Source organism: Mastigoproctus giganteus, chromosome 8 (genome assembly GCF_048544385.1).
Source record: "Mastigoproctus giganteus isolate SK-2022 chromosome 8, ASM4854438v1, whole genome shotgun sequence".
Classification (NCBI taxonomy): Eukaryota; Metazoa; Arthropoda; class Arachnida; order Uropygi; family Thelyphonidae; genus Mastigoproctus; species Mastigoproctus giganteus.
In genome coordinates, this window is record NC_143582.1 from 94,585,794 (window position 1) to 94,612,718 (window position 26,925).

Here is a 26,925-nt window from a genome sequence, read left to right on the forward strand (position 1 = left end):
TCTTGCATCATTTGCTACTACTAATATTAAATACTTCTTCTGATATTCCAGCTTTGTTTTGCAAAAATGTAATGTACTCTTAAACGTTGTCAAATACCAGATGTTTGCCTTTTTCACCTATAATCCTATATTATCAGTATGGGAGTACAAAGTATATTATGAATACGGTTTGTTAATTGTCTATCACTATAATGAACACTGTTGTTAGAAATGTTGATAATCTGGTATCATTCATTGTAATGACAGCAGATGCATTTTCAATATTGTGTTTTAGGGATTTATTGGAGAATTATAGAAATTTGTCATGGGCTCGTGCACGTAATTCTGCAGATAATTTCTGAGGTGACCTTTTCCAACGCCGGATTGAGAATTAGCATGGTGAAGTGATTGGGGAATGAACAGTTTAAAAAAAAAACAAGGTGAATCAACAATTGACAAAGCCACAATAATATTTCAAAAATTTTATTTTAATTATAAAACCGATATTTTAATTAACCTCTGACAAAAGGTCGATAGTCTAACAATACGAATAACTTGTGAATATTACATTACACTTCGAATGAGCAAAGTAAAGAGATAATAAATAAGATTTCGGGAGGAAAAAAAAACGTATAACAAATATACAAAGTCAGATTATTTCGTATAAATATCGAAACAGAAATAGTGCACGCAGAAACTGAGCAGGGCTAGCAAAAATACTTAAGATAAATACACAAACTTCAGATCGTGAAATAATGGTCGACACCGGTGGTCCTGACGCTGTTTACCCCCAGGCGATCGATTAATGTGCATTTGCACGTTGATGAGACGGGAAATTTAGACGATTTCTGGCTTGTCGCAGTCTCTGAAACTATCAGTCCCTTTGACACGTCGAGTAAGATGAGTGGGGGGTCAAGGGCAGAGCTTTTGAAGCCACACTTCTTGAAGAGTCTTTGAAAGGAAGAATTCCGAATTACAAGAAGAACGTCGTCCAAGCACTGTGTGCACACGAACTATAAAACAAACAAAAAGCGGAGAAATACCACGCGCTTTTTTTTTTTTTCTTTTTTTGTCGATGCCTCACGTGCACCGTTCGCAATTTTCGAACGCGCCGTTTGTACAACTAAGAGTTCCGGTGAATCAGTAAAGGGATGTACACAATGGACTGTCACCCATCTCCTGGTCTCTCCATTCCGTAGGGGGGCGGTACGTGGAACTGAGCAGAGGTCAACATCAGTGACTCATAGGGCCGCTCTCTCGAAGATTTCTTCGGCAACCGGGAAAGAAAAGAAACAAAGATAATAAAACTGATATCCTCAAATTTGTAAGGTTATTATTAAATTGTCTCATACACCGCATACACACAAACACTAAAATAACACCCAATACATTAAAAGACTGACATACAGTGCGTATTATTAGCACAACTATAACAATGTGTATTAATGACATTGTGGATAATGGCCTTACAGCTACTTTTGATGAAACTTGCTTTCTTTCTTATATCGGCTGATTCTTTCTGATTCTGATCTTTGCGTTGTACAAAAGCTAAACTGTGGCACGCGCTTATCTCAACATTGTACTAATACTGATCGTACTTAATGAGGTTATCTTTGATTCAGAGGGATTTCGGTCTATTTATCTTGATGATTCTTTTCTGTCCTTCGCTTATGTTCCTGCCCATCAATATTGGAATTCTTTCATTAAATTTTTGTTTGGGGATTAATTAATTAATCTTAATTAATTAATTAAGATTAATTAATTAAGGCTTTAAATTAATCAAGGCTGATTAATTTAAATTACTATAACTAAGTTGATAAGCTTCAACCATTTAAACCATTCATTCAACCATTCATTTTACTTATCTCCTCTCCAAGCCTTACAGACCCCATCAGGTCGCCTTTGAGCTGCGTGGTTGGCAAGTCTTTTCGCATAGTGGCGCACTTTTGAGATCTTCCCAAGCGGATTGCCTACCTTTGAACGCATTCCAAGAAGTTTTTTATCTCTTTTTGGGTGTGATCTCCATATCTGGACACAGTATAAGGCAATTATGGTCTCATAATTGCCTTATAAAGTTTGATTATGACATTCCTAATCTCTACAAACAAATGCTCGATAAATCATCGATAGCATACCATTGGTCCTTCTTGCCGTCTGTCTCCACTGCACGGAGAACTTCATGACCTCCAGTATAGTTTTCCTGTAATGATTTTGTCTCTACACCACAAAGCATATAAATTATTTTGGGGTTGTTATTCCCCAAGTGCAAGACCTTGCACAGGTACCATTTTCTTGACACCCTTGAGGCCTATCCAAATAGTCCAGAAGGAGTACTTGGTGATGTTTATTAATCACTCTACTTATCTTGGAATCACCTGCAAATTTTGACGTCACGCTCTCTTTCTTCGTTGATGTAATTTAAGAAAATCGGAAACAATGGTCACCGTACAGATCCTTAATGGAGAACCAAGTCTAACTAAACAATAAACCATTAATTGCATCTCTCTGGCTCCCGCCACCATTTAAGGCACTCAGCCGTGATATCAACGTGTTCCAGCTTATTGAGTAATCTCTGGTGCGAAACTCATTGCTAAAATCCAAATGAACAATGTTGAAATTATTCCTACATCAGCTCAATGGTGATAAGGTCAAAACAGAAAACCAGTAAATTTTTCATCATTAGGAAGTTTTTAAAATCAAATATTTAAGGGCTCTAAATACACCCTCTATCCCCATATCATATAGTACTCTGTATTTATAGTCTTATATACACTGCGCTGCCCCTTTATAAGGTACACCCTTGCTGTGCACACAAATGGTTTGTCCCACAAGTTGCAACGTTGCAAGTCACATGACCACAGTTATGGATATAAATGCAGCAGAACAATCTTTTTAGTGTCAGTTAAGCGCACAAACCGTAGCAAGGATGGGGAAAAGGAGTGCTCTAACGGGCTTCGAACGTTGCTTGGTAGTAGGTGCAAGACGTGCTGGACAAAGTAGCTCTGAAACAGCAATTCTCCTGAACTTTTCACACACCACAGTTTCAAGGGTGTATCAAGAATGGTGCAACAAATTGAAAATATCCTCTCAACAGCACTCCTGTGGAAGAAAATCGCTTGTTGATGAGAGAAGTCAGAGGAGGATGGCTAGAATACAACCTTGGTGCGCAGAACAAAATATCGCAACGGACCACTAGTCGCACTTTGTCGCGAATGGGTTACAACAGCCGATTGCCACGTCGCGTACCTTTGTTATCAATTAGGAACAAAAGAACACACCTCCTGTGCGCACAGCAACGCCAGCACTGGACTATCGAGGATTGGAAAACAGTTGCTTGGTCTGACGAGTCGAAGTTCCTGGTGCATCATGTTGATGGAAGGCTCAGAATTTGGCGAAAACAACATGAATCCATGGACCCGTCATGTCTGACGACTAATGTGCAAGGTGGTGGGGGCAATGTTATGGTGTGGGGTATGTTTTCTTGGCACACGTTGGGTCCATTGATACCCACAGATTCACGTCTGAACGCCACATCGTACCTAAACATCGTTGCTGACCAAGTGCATCCATTCATGTTGGCAGTTTATCCTCAGTCAGATGGTTACTTCCAGCAGGAAAATGCGCCGGTGCACAAAGCCCGAATCACTATGGAATGGTTCCAGGAACATGACATTGACTTTTCTTTGCTGCAGTGGCCCGCTCAGTCCCTGGATCTCAATCCTATTGAACATCTATGGGATGAGCTGGAAAGGGCTGTTCGCTACAGGCCTACACCTCCGTCGAATCTCAAGGAACTGCGTGACACACTCATGTCTGCATGGTACTCCATTCCTGCACAACGTTTTCAGCATCTTGTTCAATCCATGCCTAGACGAATTCAAGCTGTTTTGAAAGCTAAAGGAGGCTCAACACGCTACTAGTTAGGTGCACCTAATAAAGTGGCAGCACAGTGTATGTTGCCTTTCTAATTAATTAGACAAATTCAACCTCAAAAGACAATGATTTCGTGAATTTCAACACATTAATGTGGGGATTGGCCAGAAATAGAAGATCGTTAGGATATTTAGCAAACAGATCTTATTATCTGTCTGGCTAATACAGGAGAATATTAATTGATAAGTAAATAAAATAGGACATTAATCCTTTATTCATTATTCACTGGGTTCAGCGCTAATCCTTGTCATCAGTTTCATAGTGTACATTTATCTGAATCAAGCCGACATTCACAAATTGCTCAGGTAATGTGATAGATCTAATAAACCCTCTCATTTATAAATACACAAAGTTGTCACATGCTAATCACACAGACTACGCTAGAACAGCTACACATTTACTAATTTCAAAAGCTGTAAACATTTAAGCATACAACTAACTTTATTTTCTCTCTCCTGTGCACCACCTCGATCACTACTAGTAGGTCATACAAATCCAAGTACCTGCCCTCGGGAATAAATGTTGTTGATGCATCTCTCCTTACATCCTTGAGTGAGGGTGCGCATCCCAGACGCTCCTGGCTGAGTCTCTCCCATGACGGGCACGGGCAGAGTGTCGTACGGCGTGGCGTAGGGATGGGCCTCCTCCTCTTCGTCTGTAAAAAGAGATGATTCAACAATCCATCACACGACCTCTAGTGATCGTTTAAAAATTTACAAAAAAAAAACTAAGTTCTAATTAAATTATTTTAAATTATAAAATAATAATTATATAACAATAAATATAATAATTAGTTTAATAATAATCAAATCAACAATAGTAATTATTTAAAATATCTGAGAAAAAAAACAAGAAAATCAGTGAAGACACCCACGTATAATTACAGATAGTTTCGTATAAAAAATGAACAATGTGGTGTATTAGTCTACAGCGCAGAATCTGGAGAAGCGATCAAATTGCAATAAATTAAGACGCTATAAGAAACCTTCGGATAAGACAGAGACTTTCTTAGCAATCAAAAGGTAGCAAAAACCGTGACCTCCTTTCTTCTGAGGTAAAACTTCACGTCTCCGTGGAGACAAGCAAAGAATAAGAGAAGTCAAGCAGCTAGACAGGACATGACATGGCATGTTGAAGTAAAAAGGTAGAGTAATTACGCTCAACACCCCTGGAAATAACAGCCATAATTAGTGAGGACCCTTTGCGCGTGTCCTGACCCAAAAATAGTAGCTAGGAGACGGTGGATGTCTTTGCCGTAAGAGTCATTATAATCAATGGCATAAAAGAAAAGAAGAGCTTCGTTCTTATTGACCATTTAAGTCTTAGCGTGCTTGTCATTTATCCGAAAGACATTAAAAGTTCGGTCGTTTGATTTCTCTATAAATGGCTTTCCCCAGCCGAGTCCACTTTCGTGAGATGCAGCAAACCTGATCTTTATGCAATAACAGTTTTTATGGCCTTCTCTCTCTTTTGCTGATTTCGGCTGGATGTGGAAGATCACAATCGTTTCTCAGCATCTGTTCTCGCACTAAGACAAAGTTATGAACTGTCTTCGTAATAAAAAATGAAAAGAATTATACAGACTTTTTAAAATACTTTTCTTGTTTAAATTTTTATGGGAAACAGAGCACGATAGCCAGGTAAAGAAGGCCCTCAGAGATTGCCAAAGTCGTAAGGAATAAAGTCCATTTATTGTTCGAAGTGATAAATATAACTTGCATGCTGTTTAGGAATACGGCTATTCTTATATAACGTGACATCAGCAGTGCTCTATCAGAATAAAAGGAGTACCAAGAAAAGTGTTTTCATTCAGCACTCACATCTATGCAGACACATTTCTTAAAGAAAATATAACGCACAGATTCACAATAATGTATTAGGAATAACCCCCATCTTTTGGCACTTTTTCAAATACAGTGATTTGACTTTGACTGTACAGAATTTAATACCACAAAGGTACGTAGTCTTACATATTTTTAATGGCAAACAGGAAACATTGAAAGACTCTAGAGGAGGATTGGGAAAAAGGTTGGACGAAGGTCTGGAAGCAGATTTAAAGACTCTGAAAGAAAGGTAGGATGCTGGACCTTCCTGGAAGAAGTTGGATGAAGGTCTAGAAGCTCTGGAAGAAGTTGGATGAAGGTCTAGAAGCTCTGGAAGAAGGTTGGATGAAGATATGCAAGCAGATTGGAAGACTGGAAGAAGGTTGGAAGAAGATCAGGAAGAAGGTTGGAAGAAATTCATCTCTCAAGGCCTCATTTATTTGGAGAATAAGAGGAGCACCAAAGGGTTTCTCCATTTCCATCGCTTCAGTAAAACTGTCACAGCACCAGCCATCCTACATTGTTGTGCAAGATGATTGGACGAGAATATGCAAGAAGATTGAAATACTGGAAGAAAGTTGGAAGGCTCCAGAAGAAATTTGGAAGATTGGATGATTTAGACCAGTGGTTTTCATTCGAGGTGTCACCATCTCAAGGAAATGGTGTTGCCAGTCACTTGTTGGCCTGTGTAAAAGCATTAATCTAAGGTACCATCCAGTTCACGTTCCTAGATTCTTATCTTTATTTTCTGGAACTCGGATAGCATCGTCTGTCCTGCCAACGCCTATTAGAGAAGCAATGAACAGCACATTCTTCTCATCAATGAGTGAACATCCAGCACGTGGATGATCGTGTGCAGTTTCTCGGCCTGGCACTACGGTACGATTGACAGAGCCAGGTGCACAGAATGTTCCTCTGGTTTGCATAATCCTGCACACCAAAGAAACATTCCTTTGTTTAGCCCCGATTTCAATTTTTATCCAAGGGCTCGGGTACTCCTTCATTAACACAGTTTAGTGCACCTACAGCAAGCGCTTAGAATTCTCTATCTAACAAAATTAGTTTCCCATTCCTATAGGACACCGGTGCCTTTTTTAAACAGTCGTATGTAGACTTAAATCATACTTACTGAAGTCCATAATACTCGCATGCCTTCATAATTGCAAATTTGTAATAAGAATGCTTACGTGTAAACCATGGCAATATCGATAACCTTAAATAGCAATGTAATATGAATAAAAGATAGTGAAGAAAATTGTAAAAGAAAAATAAAGCAAATAAAATGATAAAATAGAACCATTTATAACAATATATTATCATGTGAAGAAACAGTTGGAAACTTAAAGAAGCATCTTTCTTGGGATTAATACTTTAAGCACTCTAGCTCAGTGCTTTCCATACTTTTTTTTTTTTGACGCCAACAGACAATGCACGTGCCAAATATAATTTGACGGGACGCCACAAACAGAATTTTATAATAATAAAAATCAATGGCACAACATATTTTTTTACATTATTAAGTTCGTCCTAAAGGTAACGTTACCCAACTTCCTTTGTTTCGAGCCAAAAATGTGACAAAAGAGTAAAAGGGCAGGGAGGACGTAAAGTACCTCTGTCCCATCAGTTTTGCGCACGGGAGCTTAAACAGAGCAATGTTTTGCGAATTACTTTTAAACAACCCTTGTTTTTTGTTTTTTTTTTCTGTTTGAAAATTTTGGTCTCTGAGTTGCATTTCGCTCCTGTTAAGGCAGTATCGACACGTTTCACTTGGATCTCTATAATAACAAATTCGGCTATCTTACTCTTATCTACAATTTACAATCTTAGGTACGTTCAAGAAGTCTTGACAGCGAGGAGAGTGTAATATCCTGAGATGACTGGCTGGAACTCACCGCAGCATTTCAATCAGTCTTTCAAAGACTATCGTCAACATCAGAGTAGTGGTTGCCCAGAAGAGCGTTTTAATATTTCAAATATTTGGTTCACGAATAAAGCAACGTGCGGTCGCTAGCTGCAAACAGGCAGAGGAAGAAAAAACAGTCAAGAAGAATGCCAGGTGTCTACGCAACAGAGAGAAAACGCAAGCGCTTCTGTTTTTACATGAGTGAACGTATTAAATATTCAAGCCACAGTTTCCCAGCGTAAAGGCGCGGTGAGTGATGAATCGCAAATCCTAATAACCACGAAACGCTACATTAACTCCAGCCTTACTTGGAAATAAAAAAACGCTAGAAGGATATGTGTTAAGTGCGAGCTAGTTTTAACCAACGGCAACCAAAAAAATCACTCGAGAGCTTAGAAACAGTCGCATTGCGAAGACAACCACCGAGAGTAATTTAGAGCAGGTGGTTTCCTAACCGCATTCTTGAAGCATTCTGGTGGTTCTTTATCGAAACCGCTACGTGAATAGTTTAAAAACAATTTCTCAATAGGGATATCCTACAGAAAGTCTCTGCTAAGCCTAAACGAAAACGAGCGATAATTAAAACATAAGCATACGTACTTATTGCAGTATATAACATTCGCGTGCCTTTATAATTTCAAATTTGTAATAAACAAAATCAAATTATCGGCACCACACCCTTTTTTTATTTTATTAAGCCTATGATAAAGGCGACGTTGCGCAACTTCCTTTGTTTCGGGACGAAAACATGTGACAAAAGAGTAAAAGACAGGGAAGACGTACAGTACTAAGAACAAACAAAAATCGTGTCCAGACCAAGCAGGCGAAGTAGCGCTTTGGTAATATTTATTGATGATAAATGGTAGGACATGTATGACGTAGGGCTTGGACTTCTTTAGAATGAAGATATTTACGTCGTCCAGCTCCACTGGTTTGATGACTCTAATGAAAATGTGTTCAGTAATTTGGGGATTGGAGAGGATTGCAACCCCACTGCAGAAGGTCATTCAACACTTGAGAAGACCATGCAGAAGGACATCGACACTTAGTTTTGATTGCTGCTGAATCTTCTGAATAAATATGCCATCCATGCCTCCATAACTGGAGGCATGGATGGTTAAGATGAGTGTTGAACGACACTGCAACTGTAGGATTTGTGCAAAGGCATGGGACTAATATCTGATTTGTTTTTTGTCAAACTGAGGACATTGAGTATATTGAGACTCAGTACATTGAGTCTCTCTAAATGACATATATTTTATGGTCGTTTTTATAGATAAAAAACTACGCAATCCTCAATGCAGGCCGATTAATGTATCACGGTCTGAAAAATACCATAAAAATTCAACCCGCCATGACAAGGTTCGAATCCAGGTGTTTCCAGTTGTATATTTTTAAGAGTTACGCATAATCTCCTTGAAGTATTTTTGTTGAGTAGATTTTCTTAAAGTCTGTTTTGTCTGGAGCTATAAGGGCTGGTCCTGATGAGCCTTTGGCTGAAACTACTAAAGTTAAAGTAGAAGATTTCGGGTATTTGTTCCTTTCTTCGTCACCTTCCATCGCCCTCCAAAAGATGTCAGACGATAGTAGGATGCCATCGTAACCTCCTGCGAAGGTATTCGAGAGCATTTAAGTCTCTATATATGCTTTAGTCAGAATTTCTCTGCCACCATAGGATGAAGCAAAATTCCGACCTCTTCTACTCCACAAAAAGGTATACATGATGTGCTTAATTTCCCACTTCAAAGCACAGCATTTTTCCATAACTCTCTGTCAACTTCAACATTTCTTAAAGGAGTTTCCGACCCCTGGTATGGCGCATTATCCTGGTGGAAGTAGACATTTACAATCGCAAAGAAATCCGTGAAAATAAGGCGGCCAACTGAAATGTCTGATCGTTCTTATTGAAACAGTAAAACGCATACAGAACATCTGTTGTAGAAGTCGCTGAGACCAAAATTATATCTGAGAAAGGAGAAACACCAAGCCAGAAGTGGCTTCGTAGTTATCTGAGCTTTGTGAATTCATCCATTACATGAACGACATCTATACGATCAACGTCCAAGCAGATGCATTAGTTTAACATTATCGCTCAAAGGAAGCAGGCGGTCTTGACAACAGTGAAAGATGAGGAGGCGATCCCCCCCTCATCCCAAAGAGATCCACGCTTCAGAAACGCGAAAGTCATACCATCTAAGAGGCTTGATTGACGTTCGTTCAGAATGTCGTGAGAATTACTCTAAGGACTTAAAGATTTATATTTCAAGACATTTAAACTTTAAATGTTGTGATAAAATTTAAACTTTAAATGTTGTGATGCAATAACTTTTAGGTACCTGTTCGGGCTGGCCCGTAGACTAGTTGACCTGACGGATAATGGGATGTAGACTGCGAGGAAGACCGCTGCGTGCCGTCTTCGCTTGAAAGACAGTCGAGAGGCTGACTGGCCAGTTCCTTCATGGCTAATTCGGTCGGGTGCTTGTTTACGGAGCCCCGCATCACAGCTAAAATTGGAAGAATAATTTTCGTGAATTCACTCACTTTATTCTTCAAATAAATACATTTAAGATATTTTACTGTAGAATTCAAAAATCCAAGTCGAAATTAAAACCAAAAATATATATATATACCCATTGAATTTGATATTTAAAACCGTTCGTTCGGTTTTAAATATGAGTACAAAATAACCCTGAAGACCTAATAAAATAATGGTCCACAGTTTCATATGAGCTTCTTTTGGTTGTGTTTAGGGAACTAGTATGAAAAAAAGCAGAAAGACATAAGGAGTAAATTTAATACTTTTCTTTCTTTAATCTTGTCAAAACTTCAGGCATCAGAAACATTGGCTGGTCCCCGGATATTAATTGATTTATTTTTGGAGACTCATTCTTATCGTTTTTCCAAAATTAGAATTGTGTAGTGAGTATCGGGGATAAAGTTTAAGAGGTTGACCATTATTTCCTGTCTCTCAATAAAAATTATATTAAACTTCTTTTGGATTATGCTACGTTTTGCTAAGCATCATACCGATCTTATTTTTATATTAGAAGGTTGAGAGAAACAACTGCGACATTTGCGAATGATCCTCTTCCCAGAAAGATTATCTTGATCATAAACCAGTGCCATCACAGAAGAATTCAAATGCCCTCCCGGCTGCACTGTGAATAAAATTCATGGTATGAGACCGTCGATATCATTCGACCGAATCTGACTAACCATCTTCGATTGTGGAGATGAAGGGCTTCCATAGGTAAGCCACAACTGCTTTGTTGCCAGATCAAAATCTAGCAACAAAGGTGTTTCCAGAACCCATATCCGTAAAGAACTCCCTTGGTGATTCTTGAAAGGAAGGGTTGTTGTAGGGTATTAGGAGCATCAGCAAATTAGGTCATATTGCGTCATATATGTCTGTAAATTGCGTGTGTTCTTTGGTTGATTTGCTGGACAAAACACCCGCGAAGAAAAAACTATGCTGTCCTTGCCCGAGACCGACTAACTGAGCCACGTTGTGGAAAGGACCCATAAAAATTCCTCGCGTCATTGACAGGATTCGAACTCAGGTCTTTTCCACCCGTGTGGGGAGGATGGTGATTATACCAATTGTACTACTACTAGGGCTTTGAAAGAAAGGTAAGATAATCCTGAATATGGTCTTGACGGTCGCGTTGTTCTTTCTATTCTATCACAAACTAGAAAAACGAGAAACTTCTCAGTAAAATATGCGATATCATAACCTAGAGGCAGGATAACATACCAACATCTATGATGCTATATCGGAGGAACCTTTTGGTCATCATAGATCTTCGCAATGGAAAGCTTGTATTCCATGAGCGTTATCTCATATGGATAAATCTTAAAACTGCGTCCACATTCTGCCAGACAAAGAAACGTGGCTGACTTTTAAACCTGGGTTATAACAACCAAAGTTTCTAAGATGTCAGCCAATAATTAAACGACAGGAGGCTTATGATTTATGTCTTTCGAAGGTTGAAAAGGCTTCAATTCGTTTTCCTAATGCCAAGACAAAATCCGATGGATCGCTGTTATCTCGCAAAACTCCACCATAAAATGAAGTATATAAAAACAATTTTTTCCAGTCTTCTTGCGCTCACAATATGCTGCTGTCATTGTGGTCTTCAACAGAACGGTGTCTCATTATTATTTTTTTTTCTTTTACCCTCGGGCTTTACTTTCATTGTTTCTAAATTAGTGTCTCCAAGCGGGTGTTTTTTTTTTTTTCTCCTTTGTAAGTTAAGTTTTAGGGGCGAAGCATCCTATTAATCAATGGTATTATTCCCATCCATTTATCTGTCGGCTAATTACCGAACAGCACCCTCATCAAGGTTATGTTCGTTACGTTATCAGCAATTCCATAATCAATCACTCGCCTAGTCACCGAGAAAGGGGACTTCAGTTAGCTAATTAATCCGTTAAAGTTCTTGCTCGCTAAATAACAATGCAGAAGCTTGCATTAAAACTTTTAATAAGTGTTGGAGAGGGCTAAAACAGGTTTCGCAATTATGGTTATGCGCTGTCGTACAAAATCTGAAACGTGCCCAGCAAAAGGGGGTTAATATAGGGATTTCTGATTATGCCTGTTAATTTAATGGCAATTTCTTTCACTCGATACATCTGCAGCAGTAGGAAGGAACGTATATTCCTGGTTTCCAACAGCGATCAATATGACTAATTAGCTTCTGTTACACAAGAAGGAGGAAAAGTACTTTCCGATGATTTATTCCAACTTACCATGGAATGCACGATGTCGCAAAAGACTATGGTTGCCCAATTCTAATTTGCAGATTTTAATAAGCGAAAAGCTGAATAGAAAAGTGTTTTTTTTTAATAAATTATGCCTCGAGCTGTTAAAAACAATCTTTTTGATTAAAAGCTATCTTCGGGTTGACTGTTAACTGAATTGTAATTAACATGTAAGGATGGTCTTCTCAGATTCATGTTACTGAAACCGGGGTAGTGGGTAGTTAATTACTGTTGCCATCACTACACCAACGGAAAATGACTAATGGTTCCTCGACCTCCAACGTACGCATTACGATAATTGAGAAGGGATAAACCTAGTTAAGTGTTACCTGCGCAAAATAAAATTATTTATAACAATAGTAGCTAAAAACAGGAGGTTTAAAGTAGTTCTTTTGATAATTGTAAGATTTGTTTCCTAATTATTTGCATAATTATGAATAAAAGAACATGGCTCTTGAAGTGTTTCAGTCACTGTAAACTTCAATTTTCGTGCATATTAATCGCACGAAGGTTGATCAATAAGTATTTATCCTCATCTATAAATATTTGATTTACTAAGATGAAACGTTGCTGTCAATTTCATCCTTCTCTATGCAGCTGCCTTCAGATTTTTATCATCAGTGGATGAGCTTTATCAAGCCTCTTGAATAAAACCCTTCTTTATTTTAGGGAAGAGGAAGAAGATTTTCAAAGCCATACCTGATTGCAAAGTTCACCAGGAGAGTAGCCTTGTTAGCACGAACATTGTCAGCTATGAGGTTCACCTTTAAATAGCAACTTAGTTTCTCTTAACTTTGCTACGGGATTTCTGTAGTACTTATCAGTGATGCTGTTGAATTTTGGGGGTAATCGGCGAGGATGATACTTTTAAAGTTCCAGAAGACTGACAATATCACCTCCGCTTTGGCAGACAACTTAGTCTTGTTTTTTTGGGGGTTGGTGAAGATGAAGTTTCCATTGTTTGCTCGTCTGTTTTTCCTGGGCAATACTGACATATTCAACATTCATCCATCGTCGCAATTTGGTTCAAAAAAATAAACATTCTCTCTACAGAGCTCTAACAATTAACAATCGTGCGAAACACTCTTTCCTGTGTAGCTATTAAGGAGGTATTAACAATATCGGATGCCACCAAGCTGCCAGCTTACATATGTGCAATAATTCATGTATATGCATTATGGTGCAAAATAACCAATAGCTAACATTCACATAATTTTCTATTAAAGTTCTAGTCACACATTTGTCTTCAAGGATTAGCTGTTCCAGTTTAGCCGCAATATCTGTGGCTGAGATATGTCTTCCTTCTCTTGGGTCATCGTGCACGCTGCTTTGCCCTCAACTTTACCAATTTTTAACAGTCTCATATAATGGGCTACCCTCCCCATATACAGCTTTCATCTCCTCAATGATTTCAGTTGCTTATTTGCTTTGACATTAAGACATTTTTATGACAGATCAGACCTCAACTGGAGAGGGAAAATCAACTGTTGTTGCACTGGGATTTATTATAGCCCCAGCCACAAACTGCAACAATAAATACTTCGTCGTAATATCCGAAGACTTCGCCGGGGCATTCGACGCCTTATGGTGTCCGAGTGTCCTGGGTGGACTCAGTCAAGCCAAGATCCCGGAGAACTTATATAACTGCATCAGTAGATAGAACATCATGGTGAAGACCCCATATATTCACGTTTCAAGATATATATATCGAGGCTGCCCGCAGGGATACGTTCTAGGGCCCCTGCTCTGGAACTACATTCTTGATGACTTCTTGAGCATCGAACTTGGAGAAGTCTAATCACGAGCGTACGCTGATAGCCTGATCGTGATCCTGGGGGCAGACACCGGGGCTCTCTTAGAGACCTATACAAATCGTGCGCTGACAGTGCTACAAGAATGGGTTATTCATAACCAACTGAACATCTCAACTGCTAGGACCTGCTCTGTCTTACTGAGTGGCACACTTGCACCAATCAGACCGCCGCAGATAAAGATCCATGGCACTACCATTAAATTTCAAGCCCAAATAAAATACCATCGACAAAAAACCTATCTTTTCTACCGCATCTTGTCAACCTACGTAGGAAGTTCACAAATACACTGCCCTAGTGGCTAGGGTTGTTGGTATTGGGTTTAACGACACAAGGACTACTAAGGACAAATTGTGTCTGGTCATCGTTTATTCACAAGAAGCATATCGTTAGTGATGTTAAATAATATGCTTCTGTACAAGCCAATATGTTTTAGATATAATAAACGTGCTTCAAAGTTTGCTTCATTTCCAAAGAAATGAGATAAATCAGGTGATATATTCAATATGGAGAGTGACTGAAAAGTGTTTGACCGGATGGTTGAATGTAAGGGACAATCAACCAGAAAATGACGGACCGTAAGTTGTGTCTGACAGGATGAGCACTGAGGTGGGTTTTCTCCCGATAATAGGAAGAGATGAGTATGATGAATGAGTCCAATTCTGAGTCTTGCCAGTACCACTTCCTCTTGTCTATTTCATCGGAAACCAGAGAGCCACAGCTTTGGATCTTCTTTTATCTGGTAAAGTTTATTGTTGTTACTTTTACAGATCTGTGCCGGTTTATCGTAGCATGCTTTGCGTATGACAGACTTACAGTCAGTGTAAGGACCTTGAGGATGTTGTGAGAGAGTGGGTTGAGGATGTTTAGCGGAAAATTCAGAACTTTCATTTCCCAGAATGGCCAGGGATCCAGCAAAAACTGATTGACTGGACCCACTGCAAGAGAATAGCTGGGAATGAATTTGTTTCAATGTAGGTTGAGAAGAGGAGAAATTCTTTCGTATGGCAGAGACAGCACGGAGGGAGTCTGTGGAAATTATGGCAGATGAGATGGAAAGCTCAATAATCTTACTAAGCGCTAACTTAATGGGATATAATTCAGCTGTGAAGATGCTGAAAGCTAGTGATAGTGTGGCTGAAATTGTACATAAAGGAAAAACTGCCACAGCACCTACCATACTGTCAGTTTTGGAACCATCCATATAAATTTTACACGCATGGTTGTTCACAGTAGCATGAGCTGAATGTAACTGTCTGATATTGCAGGGAGGTATACTATTTTTCCCCCACTGGTTGAACGGGAATGAGCGGCGCGTGAAGAAGTTGATTTTATACCGTTCTGAATCTGCTTTGGTGTTCTGGAAGGTGGACGCATAGGAGGCAGAAGCCGAGATTTTTGCAAATGATTCTGCTAATGCATTAGCAACTTCTTCAGGAGTAGAAATGTCTTCCCCTTTCCAATGAAGTATCGGAGAGGGCAGCTGAACAAATTTGCCATTGAACGCTTGTATTCTTTTTCAGATGACCCGTGTATCCGTGTCCTTGGTGATGGTTGAGGCAAAAGCAATCTATGAATCCCGTTTCGCTGTCCACCTAACTTGTCTAGTTTTTGTTTTCAGTCTTTTAAAAGCAATTAGGTTACTAGTAGTTGGATACTTACGGAAATTATTCCAAGTACGGTTTTTTCCTGTTTGGCAATTAAACAATCTGTATTCCACCCGTGATTTCTGTGTTTTCGATATGGCGTGGATTTTGGAATAGAGGCCTTAGCTCCAGTCAGAATCTGATTGGTTATGTAAGTGTTTACATCATCAATACGGTGTCTTTGAACATAAAATTTGTCTAAGAGTATTTGGGCAGAATAGCCACCCCAGTTTCCCTTTTGAAACTACCAAGTGGATCGTTGATCAGGATTTGGAGTTACCCCTGTTTGTAGTGAGCAAATAACTGGAAAGTGATCCCTGTTAAAGAGATCGGTTAATACCATGTCATGATTGGAAATATGGATGGTAAACAAATTGACAAGTCTATTGCAGAAGCAGATCCGGTTGGAAGGTGGATGTAGGTAGGAGATCCAGAATTTAATAAATTAAGATCATTATTATTCATGAATTCCTCCATCAATTTGCTTCTTGTATCCATTATAGCAGACCCCCACAATGAATAGTGTCCATTAAAGTCACCAAAAAGAAAATTGGAGTTGGGATTTGCCCAATGGGGTTATCAAGTTTTGAAAGCGTAAGTGGTGCAGATGCGGAATATAAATGGAAACAATGGTAAATGATGTACCAACTGCAATGCGAGCTGCCACAGCTTCTAGGGTAGTTCTCAATTGAATCGGCCTGGATGGTATGTTAGCGTTAACAAGAATAACTACTCCTCCACGTGCAGATGATTCTGAGTTCCTATCTCGTCTGTATATGGTATAATTTGAAAATTTTGCAAAACATGAGGTGACCAGAATGTTTCCTGTAAGCATACACCTATGGGGACTGAATTGAGCTATTAAATCTCTTAATTCATCAAAATGACTGCTTAGTCCTCTGCAATTCCACTATATGATGTCATGCATTATTTAGGTTCACCTGAGCATGATTCATCTGACCGTTTATTGAACACAGGACATTTTTTCCGGTTTTTTTTTTTTTTTTTTTTGGGGAATCATCTAGTGTCGTCTGCATGGAATTCTAGAATGGGCTCCTCATTATCTAGCAGCTCATTTACATCCATACTGTTGGTGGAAAATGCAATTTTTTTAGAGCCTGAGTCAGATTTTAGTTGTTCGTTTTCAGCTGGGACAGATGGGGTATGAGTAGGGATGCTGATTGGAGTATTTGTGGCTTCGCTAGTTTTTTTTTTTGGAGGATTATCTTTTTTGAGTTTGAAAGTGTAGATTTAAGCCACTTCGCTAGAGGTGTTAGGCAGAACTGATACATCTGTTTGAGTTGCAGTAGAAACAAAGTTTCGAGTGCGAGCTGTATAAGACCGACTGCTAGGCATGGTCGACATAACTTGTCTACGTGCATCAGGAAACGTCACTTTATTTTCTATTTTGTATTTTTCTTTCCTGTTATCCATAGCTCAAGTTTTGGAAAAGGCTGGATGGCTTCCTTTGCAGTTTGGACAAACAGGGGTTTTGACTGAGCAATCTGCCGGAGTGTGATCTTTAGACCCGCAGATGGGACATATGGCTTCACCTCTACATGCCTGCTGCGAATGACCATATTTCTGACATTTAAAGCAGCGAACGGGAATCGAAATATAAGGTCGAATCCAACAGTTTAGATAGCCAGCTTTAATTGAGGATGGTAAATTCGGAGTTCTGAATGTCAGTATGATGGATTTAGTTGGATTGAGATTTCCACCTTTTTTGGTCATAATTTTTTTTCACATTTATTACTTTTTGACTGCTGAGTTCCTGGAGTAGTTCTTCTTCGGACACTGTAATTAGGTTCCACTCACTGATGACACCTTTTGATAAATTTAAGGTTTTGTGGGGAATAATTTTTACTGTCAACCCAGCAAATGTTGTTGTCTTTAACAGATGTTCTGAATGTTTAGAGGTGGCTGTATCAATCAGGAGGTCACCAGATTGCAGTCTTTTCACCATTTTTGGTGATACGGCAATAGATTCCAAAGTTTTCTGGATTAAGAACGGTGATAACTTGCCCATAGGTTGGGCGGATAGTGAATGTATCATCAGAAAATTTGATATATCGTGATCATACTGTGCTTCTCTTCGAAGTCTTTTGGGTTCATTGGATTCATCTACGTCTGAAGGTTCTGATCTTGAGCTCGATGGCTCTGTAGATGGATAATTATTTGTATCCGTGTTGGCTCCTTTTGGCCCTGGGGGGTTTATTTTTACCACCCAGGTTACCGCCTCTCCCAAAGGAAGGCAGGAGCAGTGCCGCTTGGTAGCCAAGCATAGAGGTAAGTACAGTTAGTAAGAGAACTAAATTACAGAAAAAGGTACTTTCCTTCTTCTGGGCTCACTTCTCAGTGTTTTTAAGAAAGTAGAGCTACTTAACAGAAAAATTTATTGAGTAACAGAGAAAATCAATGAAAACTCAGTCGCAGTAGAGAAAAACGCTCTTTAAACGCACAATGGCCAGGATAATCCAGCGGGACTGGGGTCTCAAAAAGCGCACACTGGCGCTCTTCTATTAGGCAGTTTTCATCCCTGCCATCACTTATGCCTCCGGGGTGTGGTTCGCGAATATGCAGACAGTCGTCAATCGCCGACAGCTAGAAACCATCCAGCGCTCTATCCTCCTAACAATAACAAAAGCTTGTCGCGCAGTCTCAACCCATGCCCTGCAAGTCCTAGCAGGTGTACTACCATTAGACCTAGAAATTGTCCGCACAGGTCTACTCTATCAACTCTCCAAAGGAAAATCGGATACAATATTAGACTTCGCCTCTGATCTACTCAACAATAGGACTGCAGAAGAAAAGAGACTTATCACCCATTTAACACAGGTCTGGCAGACTAAGTGGACGTCTACAAAGGGGGCCATAACAAGAAAATTTGTTCCAGTAGTCCAAACACTTTATCCAAATGCCCAACATGGTTCTCTCTGGATCTACAAACCACCTTCCTTCTCACACGGTTCCATTCGTGCAAAACTGACTTCCTTCCGTACAACAGGCAACCCTCTGTGTAACTGTAGATTCCAGGAAACCTGGGATCACCTTATGTACCACTGCCCGCTTTACGAAGGTCTCCGACGCATTCTCATTACACAGATTCATTACCTGCCGCAGGATCAAGAAAACCATCTTCTGGAACACGAGCAACACTACAGCGCCTTTTCCAAGTTTGCCCAAGACTTTTTTTGCCAGGCATCGAACTTTACCCCAACCGTAAACCTCCGCGGGAATAGTGCCATGCAACTCCTTCCTTGGTTCGTCCCAAGAGTGACACAATCACCAGCACAGCTCAGATGTTGCCATTAGGCCTCCCTAGCCACGCTATCTTGCGTGGTCCTCTCACGGGTAGGAAGGGGGGGGTGACTCCTTGTCTCCTCCCCACTCGCTGCCGCCCCTGTTTTCCCTCTGGTGGGGCATGGACCTACGCAGAGATTGGGGAACCCCTGGTGCCATTTGATACTAAACACCTCAGCCTTCTCCAATGTACCTCTCGCTGTATTGATGGCTCTAGTTCAGCAACCGATGGAGATGGAAAACTAAATAAATATACATTTAACTTATGAGACTTATTACATATGCACGATATCAAATTCCTAACTGAAATATTTCTAGGTAATATTTGTAGTGAAGATGGAAGACGTTGTGTCTGGTATTAAATACCTTAATATCTGCTGTCACCGAACAGAAATAAATAAATACAATTCTTACATATTTTAAGGGAGGGTGGAAGGTCCTTATTTATTTCCTATGGAATTATCTTTCAATTAATACAAAGTCTACTCAGTAAAGGCTACTATCAAATTAGCGCCAAAGAACTCTTATTCGTACCCACCGTTATTTCTGTTGTTACACCTCGCTTCCTTGGACCACAAAACGCAACCAACAATTATAACCACCAGCACCACAACTGCAGATACCACAACCGGTACCAAGATTTCCAAATCTGTTACGAGGGGAGAGCTCTTCGGCCTGGGGATCTCTTGCGTCGCTCTTATTGTGACCTCTGAAAGCAAAAATTATTTTATCAATACAGAATACCAAACTGGAAAAGAAATTTTAAAAAATCAAATACGTTTGTAAAGATTTCATTAAAATGAAAAATATAATTTTTCTATTACTGATCCCTTCGCTGTTGTCCTGTTCTAATTAGGGTGAATCAATACCACGCTTCCTTGATGGAATTCTTCCTCAAAATATTCAAAAACTATAATAGCATTCCATGATACAAAATGCATTATTATATACAGTATGAAAGTAAGGTGATTCATCCTTTTCCTCTTGTTTTGGTAAAGTGCCAATTAGCATTGCTAAGTGCATATATGCGAGGGAAAAGAATCTATTATTTCACCGAATTATCACTGCTTTCAAGAGTAAATGCTGTTGGTGGTCCCATTATTCCACCGTGCAAATATCTTCGTTAAATTTCTCATTCTTGTATAAGTCTGGAGGTCTTTGATCTCTCCTTCTATTAATTACGCCGATGTTTCTACTGAAATACCTCAGTCCCCTGTAAAAACAATCTAATTTCAGAAGCTTGTCTCCATCATGGAGTAGAGCCCAGTGATATTGAGCCCCGCGAACTATTCAAAGCATTTCATTTATCTACACAGGTATTCAAAGTTGGCAGGAACCTTAATTAAAACTCCGTCAATGTCTCCAGCACTAAATTAATGACTGAAAGGTCCCGTTTCGTGCGGATAATAGAACAACTCTATTTGAAGGTTACAAAGCATTCTGTTTTGTTTGATGTTCTCCTCGGTGGTAGACTAGAATCTGAACAAACAATACGCAGTAGATGGTAAAATGCGCATATTCTCCAGAGATAATTCTAAGCCCAGCGATTGTTAATTAAAAATATCCCCCGGAGTTATAATCGAAATCGAATTCTCTGTTTAATCTCTGGAGATCCTCATTGTATTATTCAGCCATCGGCCTTAGTTTAAGAAAAAGAGACGCTATCTTTTTTTTTAAATGCCGCGCGCTCACTTTCCTCGAGGGATAGTTTGCTATTATCACTTCCATGACCAGTGAATCAAACAAGTTTCATAATTTCGCTTTATCAATTGTAAACGAGTGAGAACACTTGAAAAGTTATCGACGTGTTCTGTACTGATGTGCACCGATGAGCCAAAATAATACGACCAGCGACTTCTCATGCAAATCGAAGCAATTGCAGGTGAACTACGGCGCGTGCGCTGGTTGGGACACGGTATAAAAAAACTCCTGATACTGAGCTCCATTAATCAGTTCTTCAGATGGGAAAGGCAGCGGACTTAAGCGAGTTTGACAAAGACCAAACTGAAATGGCCAGACGACTGGGTCAGAGCATATCCGAAGCGGTACGGCTGGTGGAATGCTCACGGTCAGCCGTGGTTACTACCTACCGAACGTGTGCTCGTTGACATAGCCCTCGGGCGACCTTAGGCATAACTTATTTGAGTCTGTTTAACTAACCTTTACCACAAATGCGCAGCACTGATCTACACTGAATCCGATATTGTTTATATGGACTTTGCAAAGTTTTAGACAGACTTCATTTTTGGGACCATGCAGTCCGGCAGGAGGTTTCCTTAGTTTCCACATCTAATTCCGCTGCATCTGGGCACCATCAAAAGACTGGAAGACCATGTAGTGAAACCAGTCACTCCAAAGCATAGCTTTCCATTGTTCTGTGATCTCAGAACGGGGGGCTTTTCATCAAACTAGATGGTGTTTGGCATTAGTCGGGGTGGTTAGCATAGGCAGCGGTAGACCGCAGTAACCGATATCATGCAGCATCCTGAGCACTGTCTGGTGCTGACACGTATCTCAATTATTGGAGTGCACTGAAGCACGTATCTGATTCAAACAAGTTACTTCTTTTAAAACAAGTACAGTATAATGATGTTTCTGAACCGCTATAAAATTATGATTTATGTAAATCAATACTCAGTAAAGTTCTACACTTAAATAAATTTTCATCGTCCGTGTTTCAAATCAAAACCCCAGAACACGACTTGCTCAAAACAGATCTCTGCATATAAATGATTCATCTCTGAATAATTAATAATGATGGGACAATTAATTATTTCAAATACTGCTACGTTTAATTTGAGATCAACCATCTATGTAACATAAACTAGTAGCGGTTATTAATATATCCCCTACGATATAACGAAATATTTTCTGTAAGAGGGAGATGATATACAAACTTTATTTACGTACTCAGTTATGATTGCATTAAGTATTGATTTATTAAATAATAAAGCGAAGAATTATTGATTCACTTAGAAATATGGCATGTAATATCACGGAGAATACCTGATGGTAAATAAAGAGATACAGCACATCTAATTTCGCTGGAAATCAACTCGCAAAATTAAATGAGATGCTTCCTAGTAATGCAATTAAGTTATTCAACTGGCTCGATGCAAATATAAGTAAATTTAATCAACAGGGGACGTACAGAAGGGAAATTTTAATTAGTTGATATATGAGTAACAAACTGCCTTCTTTATTGGACCAATGGTTGAGGGAACTGTAATAGTTCAGAAGGAAATATTTCTGCAGGACACTATAAATAAGACAAGTGAATCAGAGAATTCAGCGTTATTTAAGTATATTTTAAATAGAAGTGTAGTTAGGCTTGCTCAGTCGGACCGGGGCTGGCCTTTCAGTCATATATTCAATTGGATAGTTAAATATTTTCTATTAATATACTAGAGTGTTATATTTCTTTCCCACTTATAAAGTTCTTTCCCACTTTCGAAAATTAACTTGAAAATTATAGGTAGCATCAACGATCACATCTCGACGTGATCTCCATTGTTTTCTAATAAGTAATCAAAAAGGGATATTTCGGTCTCCGCAACTGTCTTCAAAATTTACAAAGGAATGCTCACCACTGCCCAACTGACTGCGTCCTTAAAAATCTGAAAAAGTTGTAGGGAAATCTCTGCGAACACGGTGTTTCAGATATCTCCACGGCTAAAAGGCTGCAGGGCCATCCTGCGGGCCAAGGATATGGAAAATAGTGACGGTTAATTCGCTCTACTGTGAGATGATTTTTCGTAGGAGCTGTTTGATATTATTGTTAATATGGGGCATAGCACCATTCTGCATAAAATTATGCTTAATTGTAAATCACGTTCATTAATCTCTGGGATGATTTTGGTTCGCAATAGGATAAGATACTATCTGCAGTGTATTGTAGAAATCTCATATAATTTGTTTACAGGAGTGTATAAATCGATTAGCCTTCTGATGGTAAAATTCTGAACAATTTTTATTGTTTAAAAATACCAAAAAAACAAACAACCGATTTTCAATACGATCTATAGTTACGTCTAATTAACATCTTTCGATAAACGCTGCTCTACTATAGGTACACAAAGTTCTGGGTCATGTGACTGCATGGATCATAAACGTTGTGGTTGCAATACAGAAAAAACAACCCGCCAAACTTTCTTAGCGTGGATCATCCATTACAAAAGCCAGCAACTGTCATTCTCGCTAATGCCAATCACTTCCAACGCGTCAGGCCATGAAGCCGAACGCGAATCGCACGCCTGACGTTACAGGAAAGAGCACATGCAAGGTAGCAATAGAAAATGTAGTGTCCCTTAGTGGAGTATCTTTAAAAATCGCCTGTTTTACTATCGTGCACAAATGGCGCCGACATACGTGCCGATTGATAATCTCTACAGGCAAGTTTTCTATTCATGTTAGATTCCTAGCGAACTTTTGTTCACTGGAAAAACAATTCATGAGACGGAAACTTAAAAAGGAAAGTCTACAAGCAATTTTACACAAGCAAAACAGAAGTGATTCATCATCAGCCCAGTGGGTGTTGTTCATTCGGCGAGCACCTAACTTTCAGTATTTACTGCATAACCATCTTAATGATTATGCTAACCTGGATTTATTTCGCGCAGCAATACTTGAGCCTTTGAAGGATATCCTATTGCCCATACGCAGTTAACAGCAAGACTGTAAACAAGAGCAGAAATTAACAGCATGCAAAGGTGGATCGGTCGTGTTGGCATGAAACAGGAGCAACAAATTTGCTACGCCCTACCATATGGGGACGACCTAATGTGTGTATGTCAGAGATGTACACAATGAAGCGGACTTGTAGTAAATGATGCAGAAATGTGCATTAGCAGCATCATAACTTCGTTGTACAATAAGATAGTTCCAGCGAGTGAAGTATTTCGATTGAAGTGTCAATGCATACTTATATAATGACGGTGATTAGTTTTAATACTTTCCATCGGTGTAGCATGAAAAATGTGCTTCAGGACTCGTTTGTTAGACATTTTTGATTAAGATTTTCCTTTTAAGATCAATTAACTAACGATTCAAGGATCAAGAAATCAGTAGTCGTATTCGCCATAAAATGGAAGGAAGACAGGTTTTTGCTGCGCTGTCCAAAAACAAAACATAAAATAAAAAACTGTTTCCTTCCACCCGTAAGTAACTTTTTAATTTCCCCACGCTGTCCACCTCAACGATATCCACATGGATATTTTTATTCTAGCAATTAGCAATTTGTTGGTTAAAAGAAAACTTCCAACAATCCTATCCAACTCTTTTCCCCGTATTTTTAATTGCTTACCCTTATTTCTGGAATCATTTACAATGGTGAAAATAAAACCTTCCATCAATTTACTATTCCCTCTCAGAACCTTGCAGATCTCAATTGAGTTCTGTCTAAGGCTGCCAATGTCCCATCTAAGGCGTCCAAGCTCTCTAGCCCACATATTCAATGTTGTGCCTCATGCGATGTTCATACTTGAGCCCAGTATTCAAATAATGGGCTCAGAATTGCATTATACAGTTGTGTTATAACCTCACTATCTCTACACACAAATGTTCGATAAATCACCAACAAGAAATCAACTCTCAAATCCCTTTCTTCCTCTACTGGTTTCACTTCAATCCCACTAAGTGTGTAAGTTGTTTGGGTTTGTTATTTCTCCAGGTGTAAGACTGCATTGTGCTCATTAAAACACGCACTTTTTCTGACCATGACCGAAGTTTATCTAACTCGTCAGTAAGAAGAGCTGCTTCAGCCGATCATTAACTACTCTACTAACTTTCCCATCATCTGCAAATTTTGACATCATGCACTCTCTATCCCATCGTAGACGTCATTTATGATACCAGAGAAAAATAAAGCCTATGTAGCATTAAACATAAATGGTAAGAAAAATATTTTTATTTCTTAGGCTTTTAGAACTCCACAGTTCCTATCCTCTGAATGTTCAGCGAAAAGCTTAATAAAACATTGATCTAAAAAGCTTAATTCAGTTTCTCAGGTCCACCAAATAAGTGAGAAAGCAGCATCATCACTGAACAAGAGGTCATTCTGTACACTGCCCGATAAATATTTCACATCTAGAAATCACTCCTAAAAGTAAACTTGCTAGTTTTATCGATTGTATCTAAAGGACTACTAAAATGTAGCTACGCTTCTTTGGCCATGAAAGCCGATAAAGAAGAGTGCCTATTGAAATGTAGAGTGCAGCAATTATTTTGAAATGCGACATATTTCTAAAGGACTGCTTAATATTTGCATCCAATTCTGCTGCTGCTGCTCTAGTTGGCAAACTGGTTTATAAATAAACTTTCATACGGAAAGCATAAGCTGAAACTTTTTTCTATGCATCTGTCTTTCAGTTCTATTGTTGAAGGAAGGCCACAGTACATTATGAAAGCCAAACTTTACAACTTATCCACTGCTCTCTGTTATCAAAAAGCAGTAGGAATGTATGCTGCCCAGAAATTTATTTGTTCTGAAATGCATTCCTTCCTTTAATGTTTGTTAACTTGCCAAGTTGTCCTTTTTGATTAATACAGAACCATAACTCAGCCTTTCGAATAAATCTTCGCTGCAAGCTATACATGGATTATTTTTCAGCTTCCTTAAATTATGACCGTTAATTCAATTATTAATTAAGGGGTGCAAAATTAAGTTCACAGAAATTCGCTAAATGTCTGATTTGGAATATTTACTTTATCTATAAATTATGCTGCTCAAGAAACATCCAAGTTCCTGAGGTTCCTGAAGGGAGGGGTCTATCCATCTTGTTTCAAGATGGCCGCCATCTGAATTATAAGCACTGCTCATTTAGAACTCGAGTGTTTACTGTCCGATCCAAAGCAAATTATCATACATGGGAGGGTACCCTTCGGCGAAGAGTTATTTCTAACCTTCATCTTAAAACAAAATAGCGAAAATTCAAATAGGCATTTCCCATTTAGAATTCGTGTTCACAGCCACATAGAACCAAAGTTCCAGTTTTTAGGTGGTAACGAATCTTAAGTTATTCGACCTTGTTATTCAATCTTGTTTCACAATGGCAGATCGAACTGTGATCAACCTTCGATATTCATTAACACCATCAAATTGGTAATCGTGTAAGTAGCGTTCTGGCAACTTGAACTAACTTTATCTAATTTGAAGGTCTTCATAAGATAATTAAAAATAAAATAAAAATAAATAAAAACCGTTGAGCACCTTAAAAAATGTTCTATACAGAGTGTATAGCATACACGTATCACTCAGAATTATCTGTTATGATAACAATTCTGCTTAATTACTATGGAGGTTCTTTGGAAATGCGTATTTGTATCAACATTAATGCTCTGTGTCACGAAGCACGACCAGTACAGTGGTGAATTGAGAAAAATGGCGTGGTGAACCTTGCCCTCTTCAGCCCAGCTCTGAACATAACTGATAGTCTTAGGAATGTTGTCCTGAAGCAACGCTTCAGAGGCAATACACACCATCCTAGTTCAAGCAGAGAACTATCCACAATCTTAAGGGGAATTCGAACAGGATTCCGGTCTCCCCATACTGTAAGCTTCCCCACAGTGTTAAGCATATCATTAAGGTCCACAGAAACATACTCCAATAAAAATAAATAAAATATATATATTTTTAAAACGTTGTCTTTCTTTGGTTTGGAGTATATGTTGGCGAAGAGCATATTAGCGATCAAAAGCGATGTGGAAAATTTGTGCGTGGTGATATTCATGGTCCATAAAATCTTATTTTTATCTTGTTTTGCAAAGAG

The 26,925-nt window shown here is 39.0% G+C and overlaps 1 protein-coding gene across 4 annotated transcripts in view; it reads right to left on the minus strand.

The window, feature by feature from the left end:
• Positions 1 to 604: 604 nt before the first annotated feature.
• LOC150081721 (cell adhesion molecule Dscam2-like) overlaps positions 605 to 26,925 on the minus strand; it is a 285,694-nt gene continuing 259,373 nt past the window's right edge. For 2 of the 4 annotated variants that reach the window (XM_090379593.1, XM_090379591.1), the window contains 4 exons: positions 19,698 to 19,868; positions 9,975 to 10,142; positions 4,416 to 4,567; positions 605 to 1,246 (listed from right to left, as the gene is read on the minus strand). In XM_090379593.1, coding sequence (XP_090235719.1) covers positions 1,148 to 1,246; positions 4,416 to 4,567; positions 9,975 to 10,142; positions 19,698 to 19,868 — 590 coding nt within the window. In that variant the 3' untranslated portion in view covers positions 605 to 1,147. Of the gene's footprint in view, positions 1,247 to 4,352; positions 4,568 to 9,974; positions 10,143 to 19,697; positions 19,869 to 26,925 lie in introns of all 4 variants that reach the window. The other 2 variants (XM_090379592.1, XM_090379594.1) reach the window with 2 other exon arrangements.